Genomic DNA, 25,024 nt, shown 5'->3' on the forward strand with positions numbered 1-25,024 from the left:
CTGACACTCAGGTGGGCAGCGGCAGAAAGTCACTATATATATATATATATATATATATATATATATATATATATATATATATATATATATATATATATATATATATATATATATAGTCAAGTTTTACAGCATTATTTTCAAACTGTGCCTGTGGGAGTGGGATGCCACCGATGTGTTAAGAAAAAAAATGAAACGTACCAGTCAGTGCTATATATCTTATTTTCTCCACACTTTACTGACACAAAATTGAAGGGTTATTTACAGCTAGTCAACACCTTCAATACTTCCAAGTCTTACATCAGTTGGCTGTTCTACAAAACATTGTGCGCATAGAAGAGAACGTTGCGTAAAGGCAGAACCAATTTTATTTATACATAGTTTCTCAGTAAATACATGACGTTAAGATGCATAAGTTCAATAACAAAAATTTACGCACCCGGTAACGTCATTATTTACGAGGGTAGCAACCCATGTTAACAGGTAAAAATATGTATTTTTGAGAAAGCGTACAACACAAAAAAGCAAGAAGCATGTGCACAAATCAGTGGCAGCAAACTCCATGGCAGCTGCATCGACGAGAAATAAGACTGTTGTGTCACTGTAGCGACACAACGTCACTGTAGTATGACACTGTGGTATAGTGTTAAAGCAAAATCTTGCATGTCAGACAGTCAGAACTTGCCAACATGGCTGTCAGCAGGCAGTCTGTTGACTGTAAGCATCAGCACATTGCCAGGGGTGAGTCCACTGTCGCCAGAAGTCGACCGGCAGAAATCGGCTCATTGTCATCTTATAGTGTGAACATGCCTTCACAATTAAATACAAAGTACTTGCCGTAGCAGTACATAATGCTTCAATTGCGACTTCTTCATTTAACCTTCCTTCGTCGCCCTCACAGACTTTCACTCTCATGCAGTGAGGGTGAAAGCAGATGTGTAAGACGAAATCCTCTTGAGGATGCCCATGTCTGGTCGCATCTCGCATCTGCCATCCACCTCTTGGCCAATCTCTCACTGTGGGCACATGCCATGGTTTTGAGCCATGTAATAACACCCGACTACTCCATAACTTTTTTTTTCTCGTTTTGTTTATGTGTTGGTGGAGTATTCTACTATAGTGGATCCTTTTGAGCCCTTGCAGGAAACCATGATTGATGCCCCCCCTCACATGTACATGCCATAAATCGTGAGGAAACAGCTAACTGCTCATGCAGGTACACATTATTGAACTGATTGCTTATAGGGCTTAATCACTTCGAGCCAAAACCTGTGTCCCCCCTTAACGTACCATCGGGACTGCGGTTGACCTCAAAGGAGCAGCATAAACCTGTGTGCCCGAATCACATGAACCTCAATAGTGGAGTTGCATGCGTTGAGCTAGAAAACTATTGGTAATTTCATTGTTTATTTACTGCACAAGGTTAAAGGCCAAACAGTTTACTCTATGCTTTGTTTTTCTCCTGTGCTCTTTCAGGCAAGTGGTCCCGCATCGCAAGCGAAATGACCTCCCGGAGTGACCACATGATAAAGACGCGCTACCACAGACTTTGCAAACTGTTCTCTACCAAAGACCTCGAGAAACTGAAGGTGAGCACTACAAAGGCTGACGTGCTGCGACATATACTGGAACGGACACCAAAATGACAGTGAATTTGTGCAACCGTGTAATCTATTTCTGTGGAGATTTTGCCATGTCTACGACCTTGGACAATCTTCCACGGTGGTGTTTGTGAGTAGATCCACAAAATTCACAAGACTTCACATGTGACTATTACCTTCCACTGGCTGCAGGCACATGGTCATGACCACAAGAATGACCTTGTGGATCACAATGTTCATGCTTTCTCAACACCAGTAACACCTTCTGTGGTCGTGTAATGGCTGTGGCATTGAGCTGCTAAACATGAGATCGAATCCCGGCCGCGAGATCGAATCCCAGCCACCGCAACAGCATTTCGATGGGGGAGAAATGCAAAAGCACCCTTGTACCTAGCATTGGGAGCACGTTAGAGAACTCCCAGGTGGTCAAAATTAATCAAGAGCCCCCGACTAAGGCATGCCTCTTAATCATAATGTGGTTTGGCACGTAAAAGCCCAGAATTTAATTTTACACACCTGTTACTCCTCGTCTCCCCCTTCCCAATGACCCCCGGTAAGGTCTCACTGCCTGAAAAATCTATCCAGCCTGGCCCGCTCATCCCTCCGTGCGTCTGCTCCCTTTTCCACAATCTTTCTCGGTTAGAGGAACACTTCGGGCCGGCCCGGCCCTTACACCAGCCACCACTTGTGCTTGGGGCAAACCATGTGAAGACGAAGTCGAGTGTTCAAAGTGCTCCGCTCCTGCATCAGCAGCAGATGCCCGTCATCTACTTTGGACATGCCCTGGGACAAAGACAGTCTACGAAAGTGTACTTAGGGGTGTTAAGTAAACAATTGAACAACCTGAAGACTATGAAAGATGGATCATGCGCAACATATTCTATAACTCGCTTCTGTTGTTTCTGCATGAAACTGGCCTTCATGCTTACATCTAATTTTGTCCTAAAGTTACACTGTGTGACAACCCAAGGGAATAAATTTTTTCTAATTTTTCAAAAATCCGTATTTGGAGCTGGGTGATATGAAGAGACGGGTAACTTGTGGCCCAAATCACAATGATAAATTTGCCAACAAACTGCTGTGGCTTCTTTAATTACCAAGTTCTGGGTGCATGTATATACTGCATATTGTGCGTGAAGGCTTCCGTCCATCAAGATTGCAATGCACCAGCTTCATTTCGAAATCAGCTGATCTCACGCCTTGGCGGGGACCAGAGGTACATATGGCTAGGCAGCTATATGTGGCTGAACATTGCAGCTGAACCAAGGAGAGTTACAGAAGATACTGGAAAGGCCATAGAAATCAAGGAGGATGCATAAGGATTGTGCTCCGTCCTTTCAAAAGCCATCAGTCCAACGACTTACACCGCAAATTTAACGATGGATAGTATATAGCATAGTGATGCGCAACACGGAATGCATAACCATGAAAAACCACAGCCTCTAAATGTGCAATATTTGCTCTGAACTCATTCATTAAAAAAAGTCCATGAAGTTTTCTTAATAAGCTGAATAAACCATCGCGGCCATGATGCTATGTACACTGTGAACTGCATTGCACTTACCCTTTTTGTGGTCAGAATTATTTGGGTAACTTATTCATGGGCTATGGACCAATCCATCTGTTCTAATAGAACTTTTCTTTCCAGTCCCTCAACTTGTATCTGAACAGAATTAAAATAAAGTTTCGCTTGATTTGATTGGATGGGTGTTTCCGTAAACAAAACATTCTTTTCTTTTTTTTTTTTTTTGCAGGAGTGTCCTTTAGTAAAAGCACCATCCCTTGGAAAGACTTGCTTGGCCCGCTCCAAAACATACTTGGAGTGGGCCATAACATGACCGTACTGAGACCACTTCCATATTCCTCCCCCCTCCCCCCCCCATTTTCCCAGACTGTGCGTAATAAGTAGTCAAAAAAAAATTTTATTGAATGTTTACAATACTCCCTAATTCGAAATTTGAGTGCAGGTCTATATATCTTTTCATTTCGCGTGTCAATATTTTGTATTACGATTACATAGGTTTATATTAGGAAGAGAATGCTATGAGTAGCGAGCTTTGTTTCCGCACAGAGGATGCATGCTACTCTGGTGCCATATTGTAGCCACCGTTTCTGCACAGCCCATCTTGCAGGGCACTATGCTTTTCTTCTCGCGCTTCCATTCCACTAACGATGAGAGTTGCCCTTCATCTCGGGGAACCCATGTCACCAGTGTCAGCGGCGACAACACTCAAGGGAGCGTCACATCGAGTCTTACTCGTAGCCGCTCGCCATCGCCCTTTGCAGGAGCAGCGATCCACTTCACACACACTGGTACCGCAGCCTGACCTCAGCAGCTGATGCTGTGGACGAGCATAGCCCTCCTCACCTCATGCCATCCTGGCCCCGGGCCCCCTTGGAAGTGCAGATGAGATTGCCCACGCAGTGGCATATACTCGTGCGGATGCCATGGCTGCCGCCAACTCAGTGCATGCACAGGCCGTTTCCCCTCTGCTCCGCCTCCACTTTCCGCCTCATGCTTTCCCTGTAGTCTTCTCCTCTACTTTCCTCCTCGCATGCTCTTCTTTTATCTACCAGCTTCGCATTCTCTTTCATCTTTCACCTGTGCTCGTTCGCTCACTTACGACGTATAATGCTGCTGAGGCATGCTGACGCTCGCCACAGGAATTCCACGGCTTAAGAGCTGCGCTCTAAAACAGACAATTTCCTACATGTGTCATGCATGGACACATAGTTCACACAGACCTGTAACACTGGTTAACGTCAGCCTCCTCCATTCGCAGCAACAGTGCTCATAATAAAGGCCTGCAATCTCGGTAACTGTGACGACATACAAGAAGGCCACTGCTCCCAATGAAAACCATTCTCTGGGGAAAAAATTATTCTGCTAAATGCTACCAGTGCCCACCATTATTACTAATGGGCTGTATAGACCTCCCAAGTGATGTCACAGCTCGAAAAGTACAGGGCTTCTGTTACCTAGAGCATGTTAAAACAGACTAGCCAGTTCTGGCTCAGTGGCTGCCATGTTCAATGACTTGCTTTGTACGCATCACTGTTAAACAGATAATGGGTTTTCAGGAAGAGCTGAAAGAGTAAACCAGGAAGTTATAAGTATTGCTGCTCATGACCTCCTGTAATTACTAGGTGCATTTCCTCATTTTTAGGATAATTTTTTGCATTCATCAGTCCTGCTTATTCAATATTATATTTCTGGATTAAGAATAGGAGGCCACATTACAGAGCCCTCACTTTCATTTCAAATTGCACTTTAGTGTTTTTCTTTAGTGTTTGTTTTTACAGCGATATTAAACTAACAGTGCTTTTTATATGCAGAGTCTGGCAAAATCCAGGGAATGGAAAGAAACCGGGGACAGGACTACTTCAAAGCAGCGGAGGCTGGCCATTATTAAAGAGGTGGAGCAGGAGCAGGCTCAGGTAATGTGCGCACCGAGACAAAACCTTAGTCCGGGCTTCAGTTTGGTAAAATCAGCAAGGTTTTTGGCTCATTAGTAATTATTGTTTAGCGATAAATATATGCACGAAAATTTTAGTAAACCATTTTGTTGGCAATTAGCATTGTTGTGTGTAACCACCACATAATTTGTTTTCTTTAACATAAACAAAGTTTCCGAGAAAAAAATAACAGTCTACCCAAAACTCCCAGAGAACTTTCAACTGCATACTCAGAATGTGGCATGCACAGTGGAAAAGATATAATGCATGTGGTGTTGTCAAATTTAGGGTTACATCTTGTTACATATTTTTTGCACTAATATCCCATGTAAAATTATAAAGAATATTCTTGTATTAGAGTGCAGCTCTTAGGCACTCGTTCCTGCGTTGAGCGCCAGCATGCCTTGGCAGCGTTATACCTTGTAACTGAGCAAGCGAGCATAGCAAAAGATGAAAGCGAATGCGGAGCACAACGTAAAATGAAAGAGGAGCGCGTGCGCGAGGAAGAAAGTGGAGGACGAGTGGAGGGGAAACGGCCTGCGCATGTGCTGAGTTGGTGGCAGCCATGGCATCTGTCACCGCGTGGGCGATCTCATCTGCGCTTTCGGAGGCGAGGGCAAGGTGGCGTGAGGCGGGTAGGACTATGCACTAGCCCGTGAGGTCAGCTGTTGAGGTCAGTCCTCTGTAACAGCCTGTGTGACGGGGATCAATGCTCCTTCAAGGGACGATGGCGAGCGGGTACAAGTAAGGCTCGATGTGACGCTTCCTTGGGTGTTTTCACTGCTGACACTAGTGGCACGATTTCCCCACGACGAAGAGCAGCTCTTGTCGTTGGGGGAACAAAAGCACAAGAAGCATGGTGTCGCGCAAGACAGGCTGTGTAGCAACGATGGCTACGATATGGTGCCAGAGCAGCGCGCGTCTTCTGTATGGAAACAAAGCGCGCTACTCACAGCATTCTCTTGCTAATGTAAACCATTTAGCTATATAATCATAATACAAAATATTGACACGCGAAATGAAAACACGTATAGAGCTACACTCAAATTTCGCATTAGGGAGCATCGTAATCGTTGGTGAATTTTTTAAATCAATGTTGCATTATAGTGAAGGCCTCAGGGAAGCATAGAACATGTCAATTTGCCTAAGACATAGACGCTTGAAAAAATTCACCAACAATTACGATACTCCCTAATTCGAAATGCCCTCAGCAGCTGATGCCACAGACAAGCATAGTCCTCCCCACCTCACGCCACCCTGACCCCCCCCTGCTTCTGCCTCAGAATCGCAGGTTAGATCACCCACATAACAGCGGATGCCATGGCCGATGGCAAGTCAACACATGGGCAGGCCGTTTCCTCTCTGCTCTTCCTCCACTTTCCGCATCACGCTTTCACTGTACCCTCCCCTCCTCCACTTTCCTTCTCATGCACTCTTCCTTCATTTCACACTGTGCTCCGCATTTGCTTTCATTTTTCGCTGTGCTCGTTCGCTCGGTTACAAAGTATAGCACCGCTGAGGCATGCCACTGCTCAATGCAGGAACAGGCACCTAAGAGCAGTGCTCTGAAAATGTGTTGGGTCTGTCACAAGTTCACAACACATCATGACAAACATCGCAACAAATCGAAGCTTTCAAAACCCCTCATCCAAAACAATACTTTGTTCGTCTTAATTAACAACCTCCTGTGCGTGTGTGAAATATCCACAACATGAAAAATGAGCTGAAGCCAATGCAAGAACCCAAACTAGAGGAAAAGGTGCTTTGCAAAAGCTGATGCAAAAGCCCTTAAATTAAAGGAGAAGGTTTGTTATATCCATTTATAGGAGAATTTTGCTTAGTTAAAAGAGTACTGACAGGAAAATTTTATCTAATTTTTATTGCTTTATATGATTAGCCGTCGACCCAGTAATTACACTATGGAATCCCAATTCCACGGTAGCACAATAACTATTTAACTACGTTACCTTTTAATGCAACCAGGGGTACTGTTCTGAACATTGTCAGATTCTGCCATATTGTCAAATTCTGTAACAGCGGAAAGCTGGTGGTAGAACCAATCACGGCGGAACCATGAGGGAACCAATCAGAGAGGCCCAGGGCTTCTATGGCCTCTTTGAATGGCTCAAAATGCTGCCGTTACGAAATTTGACGTAATGATGGAATTCAACGATGCCCAGAATAGTATCGCAGTTCAAAACGCTTGTCAAGTGTAGGGTGGTGCTTCAGACATGAAAAAGCAGACTCGTCACATTATCGAAACCTATTTTGGCGGTATCGTGGTACCAGATACCACTAGCATGTGAATGCACACACTATGGCCGTGCTGTGAAAAGCCATGTCCGTTCAGGGGATACACCCAAACTTTAATGATGGTGGTGGCGCAACTGCGGTGGTTTGTTTGTGAGCCAGAGATGCGATGATCGGCGTCTGCCGAAGGGACAACTGCTGCATTTTCAGGCACAGAATGTCAATGCCATTTCAAAGCAGGATAAGTTTGGGATGTTCTGAGAGAGCATATATTGGTTTGTGAACTAAATTCTAGGAAAGAATTCCCAAAGATCGAGTGAAGCAGAACGAAAGATGCGCACAGCTGCTACATGCAGTGCGCCACACGAAAAGACCATGTTGAAAAGGCCCATCATATTATTCCGAGTCTCCAGCGCCCATAAAGTATTTTCCTGTAATCACCGACTTCCAGATCTCCTGCAGTCGCCGTATCTTACCGCGTTTTTGTCGTCCCTCCCTATTTTTTATTCCTTAATACCTACCTTGGCTATTGCGTTGCATTGCTGAGCTCAAGGTTGCGGGTTCGATCCCTGCCACAGCAGCGACGTTTTGATGGGCGCAAAAATGCAAAAACGCTGGTGTACTTAAAGGGACCCTGAAAAAATTTCGACAATATTGTACAAATGCACTGAGCTGTTAGGATAAGTGCTTCTGATCGTTAATTGATGCATCTAAGTGCTCCACATAAAGCCTGTAGTTTATTATAAAGCTTTAAAAACATACATCGCTACCGATCGCAGTACGTCAGCCGCCCCTGACCATTTGACGCAAGTTGCCCTAATGATGCCAGTAGGGTGAGCGATCCGATTGGCTGCCCAGGGCACGTCATCGATAATTTTTCTAACTTTATGGTGAATAAATGTTGTTCATAACAGTTAGAATGTTATTTGTTTCTATACAAAGAAACTAACAGAAAGAGAATGCACAAAGGCAGTTTCTCACTACACTTAAGCACTTCCAGCACAAAGCGTCGTCTGCTTGTGCTACAACACGCTCCGTGTTGACAAGAGCTCCGCGGTCAATATTGATCTTGATCTTTATTTTCGTAAGCACCATGGTTCACCCTTGTTACGTTGTGGGCTGCAAATGTAGCGACCGGCAATATGTCAGGCTGGGACATCGCATCCCTCTACAAGGCAACAGATGAGCAGAGTGGCTGCAGTGCAGCGCATCATACTATTGCTATCCAACCAGTGCCAGGATTTGCGCGTTTGCGGCCGTCACTTTACGCCAGAGGATTACTACCACAATAGTGTTGCGCATCTGGTATTTGGGTAAACACAAGCGCACTGGGCCTGGCCATTTGACTGTGCCGCTTTAGTGGGTGAGCAGAGGCACACACATGAGGGGTCTGTACGGTGCAGCCACCCGGTGGCAAGAGCTCAACCAAACACAGAAGATGTAATGAAGTCTATTCTGCTTAGCTGCTGGTGTACATTTTCCTCAGGAGCGTAATCATGAACACATTGTTTTTGTAAATGTCTAAAATATTTTATACTTGGTTAGAGCAGTATTAGCTCTTTGCTTGGGTGGTTAAGCTCTGCGCCACCAGGTGGCTAGACCATGCAGACCGATCAGACCGCTCACGTACGTCTAGTTAAAGCTCCTTCATCAGCTTGAGTTTATGCCTCCATCCCTTCCTCGAAATGCCCATCTCACCTTTGGTTGCTGGAATACCAGACACGCTCGGCGCTGCAACAGAATGTTCACAATGCTTTGCTGCTCACTGTTTCGATAGCTCTCGCTTGGGGTCGATTGCCAAGCAACTGGCGGAGAGGTTCGAGAGGCTTCACGCACTTGCTCCTAGACAACCGGAAGTAGACGACACGACATGCCATCATGACGCAGAGCCAGTGAAGGAGGAGCTTAGCCCCAATCATTCGGCAAATGAGTTGAGGAGAAAATGCATGGCTATGGAGGAGGGTAACTTGTAATCGCCCGTAGCTCTCTTAATACGAGACACTTCACACAAATTGTGGTGCAAATGATTAACTGTAGATGTACCTTACACATATACAAAATTTGTACGAACAGTTTCAGGGGCCCTTTAAATTTAGTTGCACGTTAAGGAAACCCAGGTGGTTAAAATTAATCCAGAGTCCCCCACTACGGTGTGCCTCATAATGAGATTGCAGTTATAGCACATAAAACCTCATCGTCATGTTCCTCAAATAACGAAAAACTAGAATCGATAAGTGCGGCAACTTTCCTGAAAAATCACTATTTTGATCTTCCACTGGTTTTGTTGGCTGTTTCCTGCTAAAGGAAACGTAATAAAGACACATTGCTCGGAATCTGATATGCCTCCAGGGTCGCTTTTCTGGTTTCGTCACAAAGTGCAAAACATAATTCTTTGACTACTTTGTTCACTTACATGAGCACTTAATTCTTTTCATCTTCACTTCCTACTCACAATACACTGCTGCAAAATATGACGAGTTTGATAGTCCTGACAGGATTTCTTCAGAGAGAGAGAGAGAGAGAGAGATGAATGAGATGCGAAAGGCAGGGAGGTAAGATAGATATCCAGTTTGTTACACTACACTGGAGAAGAGGTAAGGGGAGACAGATAAAGAAAAAAATTCACACACACAGAAAGAGAGGGAGATAAAAAAAAAAGAAACATGCATTGTTTCCCTGCATCCGCAATAACGTATACATGAGAGCCGCTGCGCAAAGAACTCGGCTCTTTTCCTAATGTACCTGTACCAGCAGCGTCCCGATCATCTCAACCACCGCACCAGGCTGACCAGGCACCAAATTGTTTGCGCTACCACGAGACCACCACCTCCGCTTTCAGTGACATAATGAGTCTCCTTTTTCACGTCTGAAGCCACACTGTGTTTGGTGTGTATGTTGAACTGGTTGCATAAAATGTGCAGTAATTAGTTACTTGTGTCGCTCTCAAGGAATTGAGGCTTTGTGCTGTAATTATGGAGTCAACAGCTACCTCCAGAAGCAAAAAAAAAGAAAGAAAGGCGGGACGGAAATTTCCGTGTTAGTAAGCATTTAAAAGTAACTTTAAATGCACTATTTTTATAGGAATTTCAAAGAAACTTACGTTTACTTCATTGTATTCATTAGTTCGTCATACTCATTTCATTATAACAAGGTTTGATTACATGAATTATTACAAATCACTGCAGTAAAGGTTGGGTAAATGTCCTTGTGCTACAGTAATTGTTCTTCTAGAGCCTTTCTTCATTTTCCTGCCAGTGGAAAATGCAAGTTCATTCCTACTTCAGCACTTGGTTTAAGCGGGGATGGTAGGCACATACAATATTTGTAATTTTCTCAAGTTCGTCTAAACAAACATTTCTTGATATTTGCAGGTGCTTAGTGAACATATTCCTCATCAACTATGCTAAGATTTATCAAAAAATATTGAGAAGTGTTGTAATTGTGAGCTTCTATATTTATCCATATTAGTACTTTGGTCAAGGAACATTTAGAAATTAACTAATGCAACCAGTGCATTGAAACTTGTGTAAAATATAGCTCACAAAGTGGGCTTTTGACTGAACTAAAAGAATATCATTCGCATTGTAATTCTCTTCAAGATGTGTTTTCCAATATTGACATTCCCATATAAGGGCAATTTGCTATAGAACACTTCTTTTTTAAACACCTACTTAAGGTAACATAACTGTTTTGGTTCAGTAGATGCATTAGATAAATTCCAACAATTGAGCAAAATCTCGCTCTGAGAAGTTTGTTAGTTGCAGAGATAATAATAATTTGGTCAGCAAAAACAGTGTTTTCCAAAAATCAGATTTAAGCATTCAGTTGTGAACCATCAAGTCCAAAATATCTCAAAGACGTAGTTTCCTATATCATTTACCAGTCATTCCTTTGCGAAATCCTTTGTGGCAATTACTCTAGCTTTTCTTTTTGGATTGCTTTTGGGTAATTGAGCGATATACCAGCAATCTTCACGGGGCTTGCCCTCGTGAGCATGGCTTGACCACATTGTTGGTGCAAGGCAGAATACCAGTTTCCACAGAACCTGCGTTCCCCCCCCCCTCCCCCCTGGTTTGATGAGAAATGATGCAGTCCTGTCTTCTGAGTGTAGCATGTGAGCATGACAAGTCTGTTTGTATTACAAATTTTAGAAAATTTGAACTATGGTGGATGAAACCATTGATGAACAAACAAGTGCGCTGCCGCCAACGGTGAGCAGTGCTATTTTTAGTTTAATGTTCAAAACTCTGAAAGGCTAAAATCAGCTATAAAGCCTCAAATCTCAATTGTAAAAGCAAAAGAAAGCACCTTTTTGCATGTTTCTAGCTCTTTTGAAGAAGGAGTTGTGTCAAATCACCATGAAGCCAAGCCCATCTTTTAAGGGGGGAGGCAATTTTGGTGCCACCTTGTGCTCTTCTAGCACTCATTGCAGCATCAAATTTGAAGAATATATTCTCATTTAATGAAGCAGGTTTGGTAGCAAAGTTGCAAAAGTGCTTTTTTGAAGGTAATGGCCGACCATGTCCCCTTAAGACGGATCTTTAGCCAAAAACATATCCCCTTGCAAATTAAAAAATTCAGCTCGCCTTACTAGTAAGATTACTGCACCATTGTCATTTGTAACATGTTAGAGTTATTGAAACCAGCAAGAAAATAGATTTTACAAGCTGGGCATTGAATAATCCAGTTCAACTAGTCTGGGTTTTTTTTTTTTTTTTTTCAGTTGTGTGCATCATCCTACAAGGCAAATGTAGGAAGCTGTACCCGAGGTTTGTAGTTAAGCAGGAGCATGAAGTGGCAAAGGTGAAAACAGATCGGCATCAGAATTTGGCCCACAATGGCTGCGAAGCTAAAGTCAGGGTTTTGCAAGGCTAGCAATTTAGTAGTGCAGGTATTGCACCACGATTATTGCTTGCAAGCCCAAAATTTGGCTTATTTGACCAGTAAATGTGCAATGTGCTGACATTGTAAAAATTGAAATAAGGCCTCTAAAGCTTATGGAACTAAAGATGTATAGTTAACCACAGACCTTTACAGAATACGAGATCTGAGAAAAAGCTGAATATCTGCGCAGCCTCACAACTCAGCCTAGTATTCGCATTTACAGCCTGTACTAATATATGTGAACAACATTGTGATGTTTGGTTTTACTGACTACTGTTTCAGGCTGCTCGGAAATTGAATGTTTTCTGAGATCCTGTGGTCTGTAAACGTTTTTGGTTGACAGCACACAATAAGTCTAGCCAAAGAGTTGTGGCTTGATGAACAGTTTCGATATAGTACAAGGTAGAAACTGAGCTGTCACCTTTTCTTTTCAATAGGATGGAGACCCAAGGATGACGATGGAGCAAAAGTGTGATTGGCTCTACACGCACCTGTTATCGCAGAATTATGCTATCGCCATAAGTGATGATGAATCCCCTGAGACTACGAATAACAGCAAGGTCAGAAGGAAACGAGCAAAGGCCAGCAGGAAGATGTGTCAACAGGAAGACATTGTCGTGCAGAAAGATTTCATGGTAAATATGGAAAGAAAAAGACAAGGATGGGTTTCAGTTATCACCAGTGCAACTTGCACAGTGCATTGCATTTGGTTGCTACACAGTGGAAAGCCCACTTGTTCTTCCTATCCAGCTTGCACAAAATTTGCCTGTTCAAATCGGCTTCTACAAACTGCACCTCAGTTGTAATTTTGCATGCACCAATGGCACAATATCCTGCTGCAAGTGATAAAGCACAGTACTGTGATAAGGCAGTGGAACTAATTGTGTCCTGGGATCTATTCTCAACATTCATGGCAGCTGCATGGTCGCCATTAACCACCATGTTGACTCTCTGATTAACTATCAAGAGGTCATGTGTTTTAAAATTTGCACCAGGAACCTTTCCAAATTGTAATTTTGCATTTTCATCAGGATGACGAAAGGTGACATGGAGCTGCAAATTTTATCAACTGATAATTTTTTCTGGTCCTTGGCAGCTATAATGTAACGTTAGCACATCAAAATGAAAGTGAATGGTAGCCTGCAGGAGCCCGTGCAATGCATCTGCAATTTCGCGAATATGAGGTGGCGTTCCAGGATATCGAGCATGCCAGCTTGATGATTGGCTGAAGGGTTATCTTGTGAGGAGCATCACAGGAAGGACTGTTCCGTGAACGTCAATTTTGCGTTGCGTGAGATTTCAGATATTTTTCACCATAATTTGTGGTGCAACAAGCCACGCGAATTATGCTACGAGTGGCCATATGCAGTTGAGGCCGAGAGACATGCCTATTGTCGCATTTTCCCAGTCGTTTGGGGGCAATGAAGATCTTTTGTTCATGAAACGTGCTTACAGCATTTGCATTGCTCTCAGAAGGGGGTGTTTGGAATTTGTGTTTTGGCCATAATTTTTTTTTTAAATGCATTTACTTGAAGTAATATTGGTTGAGCATTACAAACCTTCTGCAACTTTTTGCACTTTTCACTGCTGCATTGATAAAGTAATGAAGTTTAATGACTTTTCACATCATCGGAGGTTTTTACAACGGCGGTTTTTAATTTATGAAAAGAAATGTACCCAAGCCGGTGCCTTAAAGTTTCCTCACGAAATCTTTTATCTAGGGACCTTATCCTCACGTGGTGTGAGTAAGCAGCAAAGCAAACGTAGTAGCAGCACCGGCGCTTGCGTCGCGCAACGCTATCGGTGATACTTGGCCGCTTCACGAGATAGCAATAATGTTGCCTAGAATGTGCATTCATCACCACTGGTCAGTCGCTTATGCCATAGAGTTTTCTACAATTGCAAGTGGGAACTCTGGTGCTGCGATCGTCCAGCCACCATGGGAATGATGGGTAGTAGTACATGGATTTGTCTGATCTTCATGATTAGGGCTTCAAACGTGCTTGCTGCTTCAATTATTCTGGGTCTTAGTTGGCCTAAATTTCAAAGCAATTTATACTTTTTTAATGCAGAATGTAATAAGACTGCAAGCACACATAATCGCTGCTAATTGCAGTGGTTAGTTTGTCCATGTGTCCGTGGCGTACTGGGTTCAATATCGGCCTTTTGTGCTAGAGGCCCTGTGTTCGAATCCTGCCAGAAGACAATTTTACTAATGTTTATTTAATTATGTACAACGCAGTAATTTTTTGAAAATGATCACTTTGCAAAGTCACGAAGCCATTTAAAGGCAGAAAGACGAAGTTTAGGCAAATCCATGTACTACCCATCATTCTCATCCTGGCTGAACCGCCCTGCTTACAGTTCCCATAAACACTGGCAGCACAGTTCCTTCTAGTAAATGTATAAAGCTCTATGGCATATGCTGTCTCAAGGTAGAAAACAAGCATGTTGGTGCCAACATACGATCACCCATTCCATTTCTCGGAGACATGCGTCCTGGCCAATGAAGCATGTGAATGAAGCGAGAAACACTTTTGACAGAATAATCGTACGCTTCAAGCTAGCTGCCTTAATTTTACTAAGGAGGAAAACTTTTGCTTTATCAAGAAGGTTAGGTTCAGTGCCTCCATGTCAGCTTCGTAGGCAAAACGTCAAGTTTGTGTCACATTACAAAAGCAAAATGAGGCCATCAGCATCATTTTGTATGCGCCGCGCCTACATCACACCTAAAAAAACATGGCAGAATGTCCAGAATTAAGCCTCTGCCAATGCTTTGCGGAGCAACACGTAGGTGGCATTAAAACTTAATACTCATCCTAGCAAGAGCCAGCTGCATGGCATCTGAGCCATTTCATATGCCGACAATAAGGCAAGCTCTTGGTGCAGTAATGGGCCTATCACACCTTTTTCCAGCTATGATGACAAGCAACGACCGCCAGGTTTCGCAATGTTGGTATGGTCCAGCTGGCGTTCTTTGCACTACCACACGAGTCGTTTTTCTTTTCTTATTTTATAACAATGTCTTTCTTGGCGAGTTAGCCCAATTTTTCTCTATCGGGTATGTGTGTTTCTATAGTCGGGTACAACTTCAGAAAAAAGGGGCGTCTACCCCTCCAAGGTGGATGCACATGAGCCTCCACCAATGGGCGCGCACTCTAGACTGCTAGACTGAATCACGAGCCGGACATGCGGTGACCCTGCCGATGGAGAAGATGGCCGCCCGCACTTCGAACTGGGCCGAGTCGCGGCAGTCGCGTGCCTCTGCCCCTCGTTAGAATGAATTCCCAAACTGTTTGTGGTGGTCTACCATGCCGGCAATATTATTGCGAGCTTACGATGCACCATTCGTGCCACATGCGTTTATTCTGAGCCATGATCCGCTGATGAAATATTGCAGCGAGCATCGCTGATGCTACGCTACGTTTCGTCTGAAAACAAGATCTCGCGGCGACACACCGCTACAAAGTAACGTCCTGCGTGTTTGTTTCGTGGTGTTTTGTTTTGCTCCAAAGTGAAGTTATGACGAGGAAAGTTTGCCAAAGTCTGGTGCCTACTGTTAGCAGCGAGTGTGTTTGTGTACTGTGTCGCTGTACAAAATAAAAAAATGAAAAGGAAAGGAAAAAAAACGAACAAAAACCTATCGCATTCTTGAAAATAAGTTTGAGAAAACACAAAACGAAAAAAAAAATATATATATAAATCTTATGCTATTTAAAAGCAAGAGTATTTATTTATAACGATGAATTAAGCATTTTTGTACCTTTTCTGCCTCGATCATCTTCTCACCCCATGTTTGTAATGGTTTCGATAAATGCATTGTTCTTTAGAAGGATCAACATTTGGGCGAGTTGGTACTGTTTGAACATCTTGAAGGGGCAGCGCAATATGACGAAGACAGAAGGCTGATGTAAAGGTTGTTGTTTCTGCCCCTAACAAGATGATCAAAATTTGCGTTAAGATTGATAGGAAGTTGGTCCAGGCTGCCTCCACTCATGCTGGGAAAGGCTGCACTGTTAAACATATGTCCCTGCTTGTGCACTGTAGAATGAGAGTTGTTTACAAGCTTCCTTTTTCCTGCGGTCACGTCTATATCGGCCCAACAGGTCGTTGCCTGAACATTAGATTGTCTGAGCATAGGCGCTCGCTAACGGGTAATGCCTACTCGCATGTCGCGCAGCATTGCTCTGAGCATGGGTGCAGTCCAATGTATAAAAACACCACAATACTTTCTGCGCATAGAAATCAGACCACGAGGGAGATTATTGAGGCCTACTATATCAGGAAAAAAGGGTCGCGTTGTGTAAGCATGCCATCGTTAAATTTGTATGACAGTGAATTCGAATTTTTAAGCCGCCTCATAGTGTAGCATTAGATTACAGGATTTTGCATTTTTGCCTGCACACTGATAATGACGCCATCGATGGGAGAGCACATAAGTAAGTATGGGTTGTGTACATAAGTTTGTGTATGCCTTCGAATAAAATTAGTTGTGGGTTCAGCGCTGTCCTGTGTGTTCCTGTCTTCTGTCTTCATCATACTGCGCTGCCCCTTCAAGATGTTCTACATTGTTCTTTTTTAAGTACATATTAAATAGCAATTAATTCATTTTAAGCTCGGAATAAGAGTAGTAAATGTGCTGTGTACATGTAAACCAGTGCAAAAGCCATGCAGAGCTGCTCTTTCTTCTTTCGTTCCTTGCAATGAAGCTAAAAAGCAGACGACACGCAGCGTTGTAGAAGGTACAGGGTTATTTTTATCTCGCAATCTGGTATATGCTGTAGCGTTCCAATCACGAGAGCTCTACCAAACCAATCATCAGAATATGAAAGTATTTATTTATACCAAGAATTACACATAGTAGAAGCACGGTTTTTTGATCGGGACTATTTTAGTCGCGGAGGCAGTTGGCTGTCACGCTTCAGTCATCTGGGTGAGGCCTCCCCTTTTTTCTAAAGTTGTACCTGACTATATAGCCTCTTTCATGGGCTGATACTGTATAAGGTGCAGTCTAAACATGTGGGCTGTTTCCTTGGATATGTCCAACCTAAAAATGCAGGCCGATCCTGAAGGTTATGCACCGTAATATGTGGTCTGTTCCCATGGGTATGTGCAGTCTGAGAATGTGGGCTAATTGCAAAGGTAGCTCAGCAAAACATTTTAGTAGTCCGACGCTCCTTCTACTCCACTTACCAATGGGTGAGGTGATAGAGTGCCGTTCGCAGTGAATACCCCCCCATTCTCGATCAGGAAGACATTGTCATTGATTGACTTCAACTTGAGATTGAATCTCCTTGAAACTTTCCTTGCATGCGTGCACCCTAGTTGTACACTGGCAAGCACATTTAGCACTAACAGCTAGCAGAGAAAAAAAGTGTAAAGAGAGAGTTTCAAAGGGTGTGTCCAACAATAACATTCCCAACATATGGACAAATCTCAAGCTGACAACTTACAGCGCACTTCACTGCAATAATGATAACAACACATGGAAGACGAGACTTTCTTATGGGTCCACTATACAACCTAGAATTAGATGTTGCAGTGTGGTAGTTGTGAACAGATGTATGAACTAAAATTTCTCAGGATAATTGCATTGGCTGCAATTCTGCCCAATGTCTAAAGTATTCACCTTAAAAGGTCCCTGAATCACCCCTCGAGCTTGGTGAAAAAACACATTCTGCATATAACATACACTGCCGTGAGTATTTGAGCCAAATTTTGCCTTCGTACCTGGTGTGTGGGATTCACAAGTGGAGAGCAAAGTCACCTTTTTCTCAAACACTCGATATCTGACAGAGGCCATCTCCTCACCCTTTTGGACAAAAGAGGAGTATTCTTTTCAGGGGTGGTGGTAGCCTGCTAAAAAAATTCTCCAAAAAGCATAAGACATGCGACGCAACTTTGTTGCCACTAGCTTAGCACATAAAATAACTTAACTTTTGAATGAGCTTCTGCAATCAAAAACAGAAAGCGGCGTGTCGTCATTGCCATAATCCTATGTGAGAACTTGTTCCATCACCATTTTGTGAAAACAATGGCGATGACACTCACTCTGACTATACTGTACTAGACGGTGGGCTGTTGTGAGCACTGTAAATGCGGCTTTGTGTCCATTTACATTGTGCAGGCAATTTTCAAAACAATCTTCTTTGAAAAAAAGAAAAGAAAGCATGTGTTAAAACTGGGCAAATACGGCATTCAGTGCGATACCATTTTCGCTTGAACATCTTCGCGAGACTGCGCGTCTGACATGGGGAGGTGTCCACGTCCTCCTGCGTACTCTTACACACAGTGCGCAGTGCAACTCAGTGGTGGCTCAGCTAAGGAGGGTAGTGCCAGCGCCTTCTACATCTATTTAATGTAAACCAACAAATCTGCTGTCAGGAACACCTACATTGCAGCCTTCATTGTACGGGCAAATTCGTTGTAGTGGCCTTCACTTCACGTTGTAGAGTCATTCACAATGTATATGAAAGATGAGAGTTAGGCTGGGGCATACAGAATTCATTGTGTGTTTGCCTTGAGCTTGATTCCTCAATGAGGTGGACACTACTAGCGCAAAAATTGATTGCATTAAAAAAAATTTGATTGATGTTTTACCTACTTACTTAATTGGCAACACAAATTGCAATTTGTAAATTGTAGCCAGTAAATTAGCAAGGCATATCCATTTGGAATGAATTCAAAGATTGACACCAGTTTCAGCATACACAAGAATAAAATGCTACACAAAAATAAAATGCTGGGACTTTACATGACAAAACCACGATCTGTGGTAGCTGTAGCATAAATTTTGACCACCTGTGTTTCCCTGATGTACGTGCAGTTAAATCTAAGTGCACTAGCATTTTTGCATTTCGCCCTCGTCAAATGTGGCCGCCACAGCCGTGATCGAACCCTCGACCTCGAGTTCAGTAACGCCATAGCCGGTCACTAAGCCATTGCAGCAGAATGCGTGCGTGTATGCACCCACAAGCCCGCACGCATGCCCATGTACACATAAATATTGCACAGCTGAACTTTACAATCCTTTGAGCATAGTCTGTTTTGCCACCATGACAATAATCAGCAGTAACTGTACCCAGTGGCATCTGCAACAATTTTAACTATTAGTAAATTTTCATCATAGCAGATATGATGTAGCTAAAGAAAGAGTACTCTCCCTGCAACACTATTGTCAGTGTGCTCCCTCTATGAACTCGGTTTAACAACTAAATGTATGTACACCCAAGCAAAATTATACGGACCAGCGATTTTGCGATGAAACTAATTTTCGTCACTGTCTGTGAATGCAACTCAAAATTGAAGATTGCAGTCCAAACTTGGTCTTGTTAAGTTTCTAGTGCACTCATCAGTTTCCATTTATGAGCGTTAATTACGAATAAATTCTGTTTCTTCAGCCCTGTGGTTTGTATACTTTTGCTCACGGGTGTACATTACGAATTTGCCAATTTCAATCCTATTGAAATTATTTTCTCGGTTATAATTTGATGTCACTTATGAGAAAGAGCAAACTACCTAGCAGACTTTCTCTTAAATGCCAGCAGTAACTGGCATGTGTATAAAAATAAATGACTAATGATTTACTCAGACAATAAATAAAAGTCTGTACACTAGAAACAGGTAGTGTGTCTGTCTTAAAACTTCTTAATTCCCAAAGAAGTTTGACACAATTAACAAGTGCAGTCAAATACAATGCAGGTGAAATAAGTTGAGAGTAAAGAAAGGAAAATGCGCATATAAAGGGAATGTTCAAAGACAGAAGCTGCATTCCAAAACATGACAGTAAATCTTGTGTTACAGTTTCTTTTGAAAGGCTGTTCAAATTAATGTTCTTGGAAAGTCAGAACATACTTACAGAAATTATTTTATGGGGTGAACAAACTATTTTACAGGGAGCACTTGCACCATGCCTGAAATCAATGATATCAATGTGTAACAAAAGGTAATCCACTTTGTATTAGTAGTTGAGAGATAAAAGTTTGTCCTTAAGAATTATAAATTAATCTGAGAGCTTTCTTTTGAAACCTTTCTAATTTGACATTTACTTTAGTGTAATGAGGAGGACAAATTATGATATGTAATATATAGCTAGCAACAAGAACTTTCACGAACACTTCAAGGACGAGCACCATACTTAGCCATGAACGTATCTATGTTTTGTCCGAGAAGGATTATTAGTTGTATACATTGCAATGCACTTAAAAGTTTGCCACCTAAATGAGAAAATTATTACCAAAATAGGAAAAAAGGTTTTCTTTTTCTTAAATGGAGACATGGAGACAGCTTTGTCATAGTAATAGAAATTTGCCACTGCTTTCATGAAACAACTATTTATTTTAAGAAATTTCATGTAATCCAATCACTTGTTGGATTCATTTCATTACATATCACACAGTTATCTGTGTAAAGTTTCAACTTTACTGAAATATTTTTATCCATCCTTCATAAACATAAATAAGATAGGGCTGAGGATTGATCCTTGCGAAACACTAAAATCAACAGGAACAATATGGGCAAAACATTTGTTAATGATAGTGAATTGACGGTTAGGACCTTTATCCATTTTTATGACTTCACATGAAAATGTTAAGGATAAAACTCAATTTATGAGTAAACCTGCTATGATACACCTTGTTGAATGTTTTGCCGAACTTCATAAACACAGCACCAGTGTGAACACATAATTGATTGAGTTTAAAAAATCATGTACCATTTAATATACTTGAGCGATAATATAAAAACCACACCTGAACTTATGCCGAGCTTTTCTCAAAATATTAGGCTCAGAAAACCAATTATGTCAACATGTTTTATCTGTTTTAAGAACGTAATATGTTAAACTAGGAAAATAGGGCGGCAGTTTCTAATAGATATCCTCTTCCCTGACTTATGGCATGGTCTTATTGTGTCCTGTTCTCCAGTAACATACCATCTTCAAGTGATTTTCTTAACAGGAGGGCAAAGTGCAAGGATGCTCGTCTACAAAATTTCTGCGTGCGTGTTAAAGGATGTTGGATGCTCTAAATAAATCTGAAGTCCCATATTACAGTGTGCCTGATAGCCAAGCTGTGACTTTGGCTCATAAAGCCCTATACATCATTGTTAGTACTGCTAGTAGTACAATGCAGAACTATTTAGCAACTAATATAGACCATTACTGGCAATAGCTATGCAGTAGTGGAGATTCATTGCTCTCAGCCCAAACATATCAACTACACTCATGCAATACTGCTCAAAATGACGTGAGCACAACCAGAACCACTGCTTCAAAATCATTCAATGCAAAATAAAGGCACCTCTTGGCAGGGAGTACTAATTTATTCATTTTGGAATGTCTCTTGGCAACCACAACTTCAGGACCAAGGTCGAACTTCACTCAGTAGTTAATGAAGCCAAGGTCACATCTAAAGTACAATGAAGTCTACTGCCACAGGCACACATATTGAAGCTGTCTACTTGTAAGCAGTGCGCAGGCAGCAAGAAGGACAGCTGCTAATTGGACAACTATGGGTATGCGAACAGTAATTTCTGACCAAATCAAATACAAATTAAATAATGCCAAATATGTTTAGAATAGTTTTCAAATAGGAACAGCCATTTTCGCTATTATAAAACACACAATGTTGGCAAGTTTATGTCATAAGGAGGGATCTATGGTGCGAACGATAGATCCACAGACGGTACCTTTTTCTTTAGCATACCCAGAACTGTTTGGAGAGATTTGAATAATCGTGGTTACGAAAAAAAGGAGCCTGGTTCCCTGAGCAATGGAGCATGCTCAGCTACATAACTTCTCATGTTTCATGGTTGCCAGGATGAATTTTATTGTACTTGTGCTTTAATTTAATGTTTGATCAGATGCACTCGGAGATTAGAATTATTCTAGAACTACTCAATAAACATTCATTTTTACAAATACTAACTATTCAATTTGAAGACTGAATTGAATAATTATTCTGTTCATTTTTTGAAAGTTTTGAATATTCACACATTCTTATGGAATAAGCTAACAGCTACGTTTTCCTAACTGCACAAGGACAAAAAAAAAGTCAGTCAAGTCTGCTAATGTCCACCTTGCAAGAACAATTAGATACATTCATATAATATACCTAGAGAACAGGACAGCCCAGTTCACATGAGCTTGATTATTTCTTTCTGCATACACATACTATACTGTTATGCATGATACTGCTTTTACGAAAAGGTAATCCAACAACTACAATGAAGTGCCCATTACAAATCAGGCAGTGTAACAAAGCAGGATTTATTGCGCAGGCTGCACCTGTGATGGAATGCAGTCCAGGTTCAAGTTCGCCAGAACAAGAAAACAATGCAAGTACAACACATGCTTTCATCTCATACGCTTCCTTTAAAGGTCCCCTCACCAGGTTTGGACATTACAGACAGACAAGCATAGTGTATAGGTCACACGCTGATGATTGTGTCTGTAATGTGTCAAACCGCTGCGCAACACAAAATCAGCTGAACATACGAACGAAAGCCTAGATGCCCTTCCTCTTGAGAGAACCCCACTTCATGCTGGAGCATCAAGGTCGCACGCATAGATGTCTTTACATCAGACACGCCACCTGCAACGTCACTGATTATGGCACCTGACTACGATGAATCATCCAAAGCAGAACTCACAACACTGCCACTGGAAGTGCGCTGTGCAGCAAAAAAAAAAGAGAAGAAAAAGAGGCAGGGCTCGTGACATAAACTTGATGCATTCCCTTGGCTACAGTATGAGAAAATTCGGGGAAGGAATGTCGCTTGCAGATGCTAGTTGTGACAAAGGGAGCGTGTGTCTATGTTGGTTGTAATGCTTGCTGCTGGCCACATGGCGACACAGTTCAATGTCTCCTATTTTGTCTAATAACAAACTGATTTGAAAAATTATTGCGGTAAAATGCTCCCTAAACAGCTCTTTACAATTTCCAGTGAAATTTGCAATAGAGCCTGGTGAGGGGAAATTCAAGACGAAAGGAAGTGCGTGCCTAAGCTGGCTTTTTCATCCATGAAGTCTTAAATAGTAGCAGTCACCCAATTTTTATGAACAAATACATGTGCAGGAAACCACAATAAGTAATGGCTGGTCAAGTCCGTTCCTCAACAAAGAAGACAGCAATGTGAGTAAAGCAACGTATGACTTAATCGCTGATGCTTCCTTTAGAATGGGAGGTATCATAAGGCGCCAACAAACACTGACACCAAAGACAACATAGGGGAAATTACTTGTGCTTAATAAATGAAATAAAGAAACGATAAATTAATGGAAATGAAAGTGGATGAAGTGGATGATCGTTTATATATTTCATTTATTAAGCACAAGTAATTTCCCCTATGCTGTCGTTGGTGTCAGTGTTTGTTGGCTTCTTATGATATGACTAATAAAAATCGGGCCCCTCGGTTAACCACCTTTCTTCTCATTTATTACATAACGAGAGTCTCGAATCCGGCAACATTGATGCCTTCAGGTAGCATGAGTGGGTTTATTGACCGGTTGCCTTCATCCAAAAAAGATCACGTTCTCGTGACGCCAGCGGCAGAAAGGATGTTCCACATCCGCCACCAAGGTCTGCAAGTAGGGCGGCTTACACTCCCAGGGTTCTACTAGGACACATAAATACCCAAGAAAGTGGATGGAAAAACGTTGCCATGGTAGCTCAATTGGTAGAGCATCACACGTGAAATGCTAAAGTTGTGGGATCGTTCCCCACCTGCGGCAAGTTGTTTTTTCATCCACTTTCATTTACATTAATTTATCGTTTCTTTATTTCATTTATTAAGCACAAGTAATTTCCCCTATGTTGTCCCTGGTGTCAATTTTTGTTAACCTCTTATGATATGACTAATAAAAATCGGGCCCATTGGTTAACTGCTTTTATTCTCATTCTTTAAAATGGGAGAAGCATACAAGGCACATTTTAACAGATTAAACAGCTTAATGCTGGCTAATACTCAATTTTTGTTAACAAATTCATGTGCAGGCAACAGCAGAAAGTGATAGCCAATCCAGTTTTGGGGAATATGAAGACTATGAACAATGTGACACAGATGAACAAAGTTCCAAAGATGAAGTAGGAACATACATAGGTAATGAGCAAGACAATGAGAAACTAGATGAAGATCAAGACAGAGAATGTGATGACAGTGATGAAGAGCAGGAGGAACAGGAGCAAGATGTAGATGAAAACACGGAAGAGGAAGAAGGAGGCAATGAAGAAAAAGCAGAAAAGAATGGAGAAGAAGAAATCGATGTAAGTAAAATAACATATGGCTTAATTTGTGAGATTAAGCATCTACATTAAGTAACCTAATTCTAAGAGATTACTAATTTTTGTTAACAAATCAATGTGCAGGAGAGACCAATGCTTGAAAGCATACGAATGTTGTTACCCGTCTTCAACCAAGAAATAAATGTAAGTAGGAATAATGCACACTACTGTATTCTTTGATGTATAAGGTACAGGGAGTATCCAAGTCGCTCCTGCAGCCCATATATCGTTTGCACGAGTTGGTAGTAATATGCCACACAAACCACCAGCATGGTTGCAACATCGCTGGCTTGCCAGTTGGACCAGGGGCAATCACTTTTGCAGATAGTTTCACTTTCATAAGATTTTGCAAGACTTGAATCTGGACACGTCAAAGTAAATGGCCGACAGCCTCTCGGCACTATGCGAAGATGGCAAGCTTGGCACTGTGCCAAAAACAGTCAGAGGTATATCAAGGTGTCTACCAAGTTGACATTTCCAAATTCCCCGAGTTTTCCAGGTTTTCCCCAAGTGCCCTTGCAAAATTCTCTGAGTGACGCAGAACTATGTTTTATG

The 25,024-nt window shown here is 42.0% G+C and overlaps 1 protein-coding gene across 21 annotated transcripts in view; it reads left to right on the forward strand.

The window, feature by feature from the left end:
- Positions 1-25,024, forward strand: part of LOC135905719 (uncharacterized) — a 155,756-nt gene that overhangs the window by 114,319 nt on the left and 16,413 nt on the right. For all 21 annotated transcript variants that reach the window (XM_065436706.2, XM_065436700.1, XM_065436736.1 and 18 more), the window contains 7 exons: positions 1,474-1,586; positions 4,935-5,036; positions 12,626-12,823; positions 22,467-22,523; positions 23,264-23,320; positions 24,182-24,451; positions 24,554-24,613. In XM_065436706.2, the coding sequence (XP_065292778.1) occupies positions 1,474-1,586; positions 4,935-5,036; positions 12,626-12,823; positions 22,467-22,523; positions 23,264-23,320; positions 24,182-24,451; positions 24,554-24,613 (857 nt within the window). The remainder of the gene's footprint in view (positions 1-1,473; positions 1,587-4,934; positions 5,037-12,625; positions 12,824-22,466; positions 22,524-23,263; positions 23,321-24,181; positions 24,452-24,553; positions 24,614-25,024) is intronic.

Source organism: Dermacentor albipictus, chromosome 1 (assembly GCF_038994185.2).
Source record: "Dermacentor albipictus isolate Rhodes 1998 colony chromosome 1, USDA_Dalb.pri_finalv2, whole genome shotgun sequence".
In the NCBI taxonomy this organism is placed as follows: domain Eukaryota; kingdom Metazoa; phylum Arthropoda; class Arachnida; order Ixodida; family Ixodidae; genus Dermacentor; species Dermacentor albipictus.